This window comes from Corvus kubaryi, unplaced genomic scaffold (assembly GCF_017639235.1).
Source record: "Corvus kubaryi isolate FWS band 111438036 unplaced genomic scaffold, C.kubaryi_AGA036_p1.0 37397, whole genome shotgun sequence".
Classification (NCBI taxonomy): Eukaryota; Metazoa; Chordata; class Aves; order Passeriformes; family Corvidae; genus Corvus; species Corvus kubaryi.
Genome location: NW_024581136.1, coordinates 12,582,932 through 12,592,027, shown reverse-complemented (window position 1 = coordinate 12,592,027; position 9,096 = coordinate 12,582,932). Strand labels below are relative to the sequence as shown.

The 9,096-nt window shown below is 43.3% G+C and overlaps 1 protein-coding gene across 8 annotated transcripts in view; it reads left to right on the top strand.

Moving 5' to 3' along the window:
- Positions 1 to 9,096, top strand: part of ABCC5 (ATP binding cassette subfamily C member 5) — a 69,341-nt gene that overhangs the window by 50,445 nt on the left and 9,800 nt on the right. For 6 of the 8 annotated variants that reach the window (XR_006018450.1, XM_042042588.1, XM_042042589.1 and 3 more), the window contains 3 exons: positions 6,527 to 6,667; positions 7,315 to 7,466; positions 7,889 to 8,005. Coding sequence is in view for 7 of the 8 variants with exons in the window: in XM_042042588.1 (XP_041898522.1) it covers positions 6,527 to 6,667; positions 7,315 to 7,466; positions 7,889 to 8,005 (410 nt within the window). In the remaining variant the exon portion in view is untranslated. Of the gene's footprint in view, positions 1 to 6; positions 162 to 6,526; positions 6,668 to 7,314; positions 7,467 to 7,888; positions 8,006 to 9,096 lie in introns of those variants that run through there. The other 2 variants (XM_042042593.1, XM_042042592.1) reach the window with 2 other exon arrangements.

Genomic DNA, 9,096 nt, shown 5'->3' with positions numbered 1-9,096 from the left:
CCCTCTTCTCCCAGCCGCCCTGCTCCGCCTGCCCGCTCGGCTTCAGGGTGGACCCCTTCACCGACTACGGCTCGTCCCTCACTGTCTCCCTGCCCGCCGCCCTCCAGCCGCACCAGCCCTTCCAGATCATCATCCGCTACACGACGGCCGACGGCCCTGCCGTGAGTACCGGGCAGGGGTTGGTAACGTAGGAAACCGGTCCCGGAGCGGCTGGCAGAGCCCTCCCGTGTCGCCCGTGCTTGTCGCACATCTTTACTTCTGTTCTAAGTGACCGTCGGGGAAGCGCCCGGCCCCGCAGCAAAGGCGGTGGGAGATATCTCCCTGCCAGCCCCTCCGGTCCTGTCCCTGGTCCTCCTCGCCTGGCAGCGCCAGCCCGCTGGGCAGCAGCATCTGTGCCCTGCCCGCAGGCGCTCTCGGCACTGCCAGCCCCGCCGTCCCCCGCCGCACTCAGCAGCGGTGCTCGTACCGACCCAGCTGCTCTCCCTCCTGTCTTCTCCCATCGAATGGACCCCAAGGCTATTCATCCTCCACCGCAATAGTAATTTAAAAGTTTTTCGTTCTTTAAGGGCATTGCAGTTGTTGGCGAGGAGAGTGAAAATTTGAAAACTGCTGCCTCGACTCAGTCCTTCAGGACAAATTATGTCATCCACAATTCAGGAGTTTCCCTGGGGGTTTTGCCAGCTGCTTACAAAATCAGGCCTTGCGCACCTAGGCTGGTGTTCCAATGAGCCGTGGTCAGGAGCTTTGAGAACAGGGGTGATTCTACGTGTTCCTACAAGTTATCTGCTGAAAAAAGGGATGAGAAATGGCCCAAAACACCCCTTTGGATGTGGCCATGGAGGTGCTTCCATGTCTGTGGATTAGCATTCTTCAACAGTGAAATGCTTTGTAAATTCTGTCACTTCTTTTAAACCCCCGGTATTTAGAACCACTTTATTCCCGGCCTTTTAGGTGCTGCCTGTCAGACCTTGTGTTTTTAAGAAGTTATGATAGTGAAAATATGAAGTTCCCACTTGAACATCAGTTCTTTTTATTACTGTACAGTCTGTTCAGGTTGGGAATTAAACTGAGGTGATTTTCGTCACGTGGTTCGTGAATCTATTTGCAAAAGAAATTTTTTTTTTTCTTAAGAGTCTTGCAACTTTGTTGCCTCTATCTTGCCTAAAGGAATTGACTCTCAGCCCTCTGATTTGGTGTTGCTGTTGCACTGGTCAAAACCGGTAAACGTGTCGATCTATTTGATTTTTACAATGTATTTAACAAGAGCAGGAATTGAACATAAAAGCTTCTTGCAAAACAACCCACAGGAAGTAAATAGTAGGCCTTTCGTCATGACAGGAAAGTGTTGCTGATTAGAATGAGTTTGCTGGATGTTTCTCTGTCTAATTTTAATACTACATGGAAGATCACAAAAGTAATTTCATCATTGGAATGATCTGGGTAGTCTTACACATTGGCTCGCTTGGAATAGTGAGTTCCACGTGAAGATTTTTATTGATGGAAGTTTCCTGTGGTCATAGGGTAACTTTTTAATGTTCTAGTCCTTCCCTAAAAGTGCAAAAACGAAGATTCTGGCGCTTTTAAAGTTCAGATCCACTTGGATATTATTCCTTTTCACCTCTGGAATTCCTGGCTTTACTATTTCCTTGTACAATGCTCTGTTCAGAAGATTCTGTTCATTATTTTTTTCCTGGGTTTATGAAGAAACCTGTTTCTTTTGTCCGCTCTCTGCCTTGTTTATGGTGAGAAGGCTTTAAAGCTAATTTGGCATTGCTGTGTGCTCTGTAATCGTTCTCAGTCTGGCTGAGCCACACCTCCCAAAGTACATGATAATGTGCTTTCCTCCTCTTGAACAAATTGTTTTATTTTAGACCAGCTTGTGCTTTCCCGAGTTTTGCCAGTCCTGTTGCCAAAGGGGCAGCCTGTCCTGCTGAGTCTATGAAGAAATGATCTCAGTACGATTGGAATACTGATCTGGCTTTGGGAATGATGTGAAAACCACTGGAAGCTTCAGAGCACTGATTGATGTGACATCCATTTAGTCTCACCTTGTATTAATGTGTTGCTTCCTTGGCCCCACATGCAGTCCTGTGTGGATGCTGAGAGCAGGACATTTCTTCCATTCCCTCTGTTGTTGTCTTGCTCCCCATGGATCAGAGGTGAGCTACCTATTCTTTATCCTGTTTTTTGAAGTCTTTATTGTACTTTTAACAGTGTGTCCTGCTTCAGCTGAAATGAAGCTGCAAGGACTCATGTCAAGATTATTGATGGTCACAGCATTAGGGACATGCACTGCCCTTCCCAAGTGATACTGGAAGGCAGAAGCAGGCATGCTCACTGACATAAACCCTACCATGTTTGCTCACTCACTGTTGTAAGTTTTGGCTGGCAAAGTATTTGTCCTCGAGTAGCACCTGTTGTAGCCCTTCATGTTCAGCATGCTGAACTATTTTGTTTGGATCCAAAGTGGTTTGGTGCTATTGTAGTGCTCTATGTCATTGCTGGTTTTTGGCCCAGCATTGCACTTTAACAGGGATGAGTAACCCATATGCATATAAGGGTTAACTGGCTTATACTCATGTCTTGTAAATATTCTGGCAGTCCCTTTTCTCTGCCAGTGAGGCACAATTTTACAGTGTTAGACCTCTGTCTTCTAAAAGTTCTATTTTCTTTGGCCATTCTAGGAATATATTCTCCGTAGGTCAGGGCTTATTTTCTGTGGGACCTTTAGCATACTTGTGGGACCTATAAAACAGTAAATGCATGTTACAGTGCAGTGTGAATGTGTTGGCAGTAAGATCAGCAGCAGAGATAGTAGTGGGTTTAAAATTGGAAACCTGTTGTCTTGCTATACTTGCTTTGGGCCATCTGGACATGTTATTTGACTATCCCATTATTTCTCGTGTGGAGGAAGGAGCCAAGATCTTTGGTTGTTTGATGGACATTGAGAGACAGCTGAGAGATTAAATCTGCCTTTCACAGAGCATTCCAGCTCCCTGTGCTGTTAGGAAACCATATGCTCAGTACATTGCCAGTTCCCATCAGAGGCAAGACTGTCACAATCATTTTGTATCTCTCCTGGTGTGGGCTGAAGGCACACACTGATCAGGTGTGTTGGGGACAGTGGTCCTGCTCTTCCTCCCCTTCTCCCTCATCCCTTACTTCTTGGTAATACTCGTGTGACACTTTCTTTTTTCCTTCCCTAGAGAGAAAAATCTACACCTGTCTCTTGCCCACTGTGTCATTCCTCTGATTTGGCAGTACACATCTTAACACCAGTGCTATTTTCTTTCCTTAAATGCAAATCCTGCTCTGGGTTCTGGTATAAAAAATTGTAACATTTCCTCATCTTCAGGATTTAGCAGAAAGGACAGTCCTCTCTGTAGTGCTAGAAACTTCCCTGTAATTCCTTAGATTTGTCTTGATTTCTCAGTCCCCATAGAATGACTTGCTGCCCAGGTGTGCCTTGCTGCTGTCACATGCTCTGCATCTCAGGTGTTTTGTTTACTTTGTGATCAGATAGAGCACCTTGTTTGCCTAGAACAGAAGCTGTGGCTTTGCAGCTCTTCCTGCGACCTTCATCAATAATGCATGTAAAAACATGGAGAGGTTTAAGATTAAAAGAGGCTTAGCTAATTGCCTTTGTCATTTGCCAGATTTGGGCAAAAGATTATGATCTAAGTCAATAAAAATTATACTCTTGGCAGGTGCCTTATGAAGTGTGAGAATATGTGGGCAGGGAAAAGCCTGGGCTGCCCAAAGCCTTTGTTCAGCAGAGGAATCATGCAGCAGGTCTTTGTAATTGAAATGCACCACAGAACAGCTTTAATGTGTGAAACAGCTTTCCTGTATACATGAAAAGCTAGATAAAAATGAAGAGCATGATGATGATGTCACATGTATTTCCCAAGGGGAAGTGCAGGAGGGATTTGGATGTGGAGTAGATGCTACAGCCCCAAATGCTGCTCTGTCCCTATGCTCCACTGCTCGCCCCAGCAGCACCCTGGGCCTCGCACTCCTTTCTAGGATGCTGCTCCAGCCCGTAGCCCTGCCTCTGTCCAGCAGCATAGCCTGGTCTATTTATATTACAGATCTATTTATATTGTTTCAGGATAACTTTCATCATTGTTCCAAGTGCGTCTGGAAAGAGAGACGGAGGCTTGCCATGTAGCTGCAGACATTAGAAAACAGGGGAAAAAAATACTTCATCCTCTGCAAATGTTTTCCCTCTTGGCTCTGGGGGTTGGTGCTTTACTTAACTTTAACCAAATGTCAAATAAAGCAGGACTGGTTGAAAAGAAGTTGTCCTTAATTTATGGAGTTTCTTGTAAACAAGAATCAGCTCTTGGTTCCCCTTCCCTTCCTGCTTATGTTTTCCTCCTGCACTGCTCAGGGAGAGCTTCCCCTTATCTCTCTGCTGTAAAGACATCGTCAGCCCTTTTTCCTTCCTACTCAAGTGTTGTAAGCGATTTAGGTGTGGTGGTGCCTTATCTCTGTTTTCTTTGTTAGCCTTTTCTGTCTCTCAAAAAGTAAAGGAAACAATCTTTTGAAGATGAGTCTCTTCAGCAGGACCAACGATACAGATTGGAAGTCAGACTTTATGATAAAAGCACAAAGCCACTGATCAGAGGAGTCAAAAAAGGCATTGGGGCAGATCTTTGAAATTTAATTTCTGAGCCTCTTCCCTGGATCATTAGAAAACTACTACCCTGTATTAAAATACAGTACTTTCATTTTTTTGCAAATGTGTGTTCTGGGTGGAAGTTACTAGTTATTGGTGTTTAATGAGATATATGTCCCCAAATGCCTTCTGGAATAGCTGTCTCCAGTTCCATAACGTGGCATTGCAGAAATTATATTCCTTGCTGTGAAATGCAGATATCTATGAGAAATGTAATTCATGGAAATCTGTAGCTGTATAGGTGCCCCAAGGCTGTGGGCAGTGTGCTGAAATGCAGCACGTGGATGTGAACAGACAGGGCTCCTCAGAAGTCCAGCTTTGAGCTTGTTTCTGGTCCTACAGGCTTGAAATAGAAGAGGGCAATCTTAAAACAAATTTCAAGAGATTAATTTTACTTCTAGATAAAGGTTTTTAATTTTCTAATGCCTCCCACCTAAAAAACCCCCAAACATTTGCCAGTGGAAGTGTGAGACTCCATAGGAATAACTGAAAGCTGCAGACTGTGTGTTTCCTGTCCTTACCTTTCACTGATCCCTGCAGATGCTGCTCCAGTGGATGATTTGGGAGAGGAGCACATTGGCACCTGAGGAAAAAGGTCTAAAGGCAAGGGAAGAAGATACCAAAAAATAACCTTATAGGACAGAAGGAGAGAGAGAAAACTTTAACTTCCAAAAGTTAACTAGGAGGCAGAGCTGTAATATGTTGTTAAAATGTAAGCAGACTTAGTACCCAGGCTTCTCTTCTGTGTTTTGTTGCTTTCCCTTGAGGACCAGAACTGAACTAGTGTTTGCACTAGCTGCTGTTCCCTGATCTCAGATTTATTGGTTGCTTTGAGCTAAGAATTCGGCAGACTCAGAAGTTTTATTCCTTGTGCTTGACTGTTTCCAAGACTTCCAGTGGTTCCAATTTTATTGCAAATTTCACAATATTTGATTTTTTCCATCAAAGTTCAGCTCCAGAGTTGTAGGATTACAAGAAAATCCTTATTTAAAATTGCTCCTGCACTTCAAAGTTGGAGGCAGGGAGCATGAGCAAGCACAAACTTTTGAAATATAAAAACCAAAAGGCAAATAATTGGACTTTTTCTTATTATTCTTAATATGTTCTAATTATTTGCTGGGTGTCTGACTTGTGATTCCTTTGCTATTTGATACTGAAAATTGACATGCTCAGTAGTGTGTTTTGTTGGCTTTCCTTTTGTGGCCACTCAGAATCTCCTTATCCATTCTGTAAAAAGGGGCCTCCAATGTCCTTGACCAGATGTTTCTTACATATACTGACTTTTTTGCATAGTGTCAAAATGTTTGATGCTTCAGCCAGGAGGGCAGTGTCAGGGTCAGAGATAATGTTGTGTACACAGTTCAGCTTCAGGGATTTTTACTTTGTGGATTTGGGTTTGTTTTGGGGGTGTTTTTTTTTTTTTTTCCAGCTGTTTTACCTGACCCCTTCTACTCCTGTTCATATTGAGTTATAAACATGGAGGTATCCAGAGTACTCCCTTTGACAAGAAGGTTGTGTGGATGTTTGTTAGGGACTTGTTATTAATCAAGTAAATTGATACAACAGAAATAGTGAGTGGCTGTAAGTCACTGTTATGTGTCACCACTCAGTGTTCAGACAGCAGGAAATTTTTCTGAGCATTTCTGGAAAATAAACTGGAGTAGAAAGATGTACAGTTGGAGATGGAAATGTGCCCTGTGGCAGGTATTCATCCAGGCAGCTGAGCAGCTGAGGTGGTGTTTCTCCCCCACAATCGTCTTGATTTCACATTTTGGTTTTGGCAGTTCATCTTTGTGCTGTTGTCCCTTTCCCTCACCTCTTCTTCCCTCTGTTGTGTTTTAACAGATCTGGTGGCTGGATCCAGAGCTGACGTACGGCAATGCCAAGCCCTTTGTCTTCACACAGGGACACTCGGTGTGTAACCGCTCCTTCTTCCCCTGCTTTGACACCCCTGCAGTGAAATGCACCTATTCAGCTACTGTCAAGGTAAGGGATGGCTGTGAATGGTTCATGGAGCTCTTAGTTGCTGTTAACCTGTGAAAGCATAGTTACATCGTGTATGTACACCTGCTAAAAATATTGTGATTCAGTGTTGTAAGCAATACTGGATTTTTAAACTGTTGGAGTGATTCTGGTTCTTGGACCAGAATCAGGGTAGTGCCACAAACATAACTCTGTTGCCTATCCCACGTGGGTCTTGCCTTCCTTGTCCTCAATGCTGAAAGAGTAATTGTGAAATGGAAATATGAGAGAGAATTTGGCTGGTCCCTTCCAATAGGGGTTATTGATGATAATATTCAACTGTATTGTACTAAATTTTGAAAGAAAAAACCTGAAGTTTTTTGAAAGCAGCATCAAATAATGTTGCATTTTGTATAGATGAAATAATTTAATATGTGGGTGCTTTTGGGGCAGCTGGCATATAGGAGGATTCATATTTTTGGTTGGTGTGTTTCCATGGACTGGGCAGATTGTGGTGTAAAAACTTCACAGAAATCTTACATTTTGTGTTATCTAAATTATTGTTTTTAATGTACATCATCAGGCCTACATGAAAATGAACCAGAGATTTGTGATTCAGTCATTCAGCTGTGATTATCTGGTGAGTTGAAGTGTATGATGGTGTCTTCCAGGCTCCAGCAGGCATACAGGTGTTGATGAGTGCCACCCAAAGCTCCTACGTAGAAGAGGAAGGTGTATATCAATTTTACATGGAATATCCAGTTCCTGCCTACCTAGTGGCCCTGGTGGCTGGAGACCTCATACACGCAGACATAGGTCCAAGGTAAGATTTGCAGTGAGTTCATTCTGCATTTTATGTCCCTGTACAGTGCTTCATACTGTAAAGTAGCAAAGATGTTGATAAGAGAACAGTTGAGTCCGTGAGCTGTGAGCACTGAGTTTGAAGTGTAGTTGGGTGTAAAGAAATTCATGGCACTGCACTGGCAAAGATATGTTCCTCTTTCATAAATGTTGCCTACTGTCCCCTGAAGTCATTACAGCTGCTTTCTCGTTGCCTTGTTGGAGTGATTTTTGGTTACCTCTTGCCATGTTCCATGGAGCATTAGCCTAGGAGGGCCTGGGTCTGATGGGAGGTCTCCTTGCACTATTACCATACATGGAAGTGTGGTGAGCAGACAGGCTGTTTTTTCTAAGAGATAATTCAGTTTGCTGAAGTATCACCTGATGTTTTCTGTTTTCTGACAGGAGCAGAGTGTGGGCAGAGCCTTGCCTGCTGCCAACAGCCATCAGCAAGCTTTCTGGCATTGTTGAACGCTGGTTGACAGCTGCAGAGAGTCTGTATGGCCCCTATATATGGGGAAGGTGAGTTTAATCAGTCTCCTGGGAATGTGCAATGGGAACAAAATAAAACAGTATTCAGAAATGGTCATGCTTTCTCCCTATAGAAGGGCCAATCAGCATTTTAACTGGCACGATTGTAGTAGTTGCAAACAGACTCTGGAGTTTTCTCTCCACAAGTGGCAGGAAGGACCATGGAGGCATGGAGGTGTTTTAGCTGGTTTGCAGGGCAGAACTGGAGGTTTCTAAACAGTGGGTCTTTCCTAAGGAGTGAGGGTTTTTCATACTACAGTGTTTTGTGATGCAAGTCCAGCATGGGGCCAGACACCATTTAAAATGTATGGTTGTTTTATTAATCTCATTTATTTCTGCATTTATTGTGGTATGCATGAGTATACTGAAAATCTCAGTACAGACTCATTGAGAGTCCAAGTCTCTCAAACCAACATTAATAGTTCTTGAATAGCTGGACTGTGTGTTAAAAATGAGTGGTTTTGAGAGAATACTTTCATTCTTTGGATGGAAGAAAATGATTATAAAAGCTTCATATATTTCTTTGCTAAAGGTAAGCAGGAAGATCTCATTGTTGTTAACTTATAAAATATTGCTTGAAATAATCTGAGAATGTGGCCCAGTGTGCCAGTGCTCATCACTGGTAAAGAAATTTAGAAAACAAAACAAATATTACTGTTGTGTTCTGAAGCAGACAGATTAAGGTGATTTTGCTGACACTGCATGTATAGGAAATCAATGAATTCATTGACAGCTTCCTAGCCTCTTTCTTTCCTGGGAGTCTCTGGGGACTCAACACCATGTTACACTACTGTTTATAATGTAAACAGTTTTCTGGCTCCCAGATACACAACTTGTGATGAGTTTGTGTGTGTGAAGGGAGCACAATGCTTCTGGGATGTGCTGGATCTGGTGCACATCAAAAGACTGTCAAGTCTTTATGTCCAAACATAAGCAGGTCCTTGGCCAACAAAACAAATTCTGTGATCCTCTGATCAGAAGAAGTAGGCACCACTTGCCCAGAAAGTTTGTTCCTGAAGTCAGGAGAAGGTCACAGAAGAGCCTTCCCTAAACAATGAAAAATGTTACTGTGTGTCTTCTGA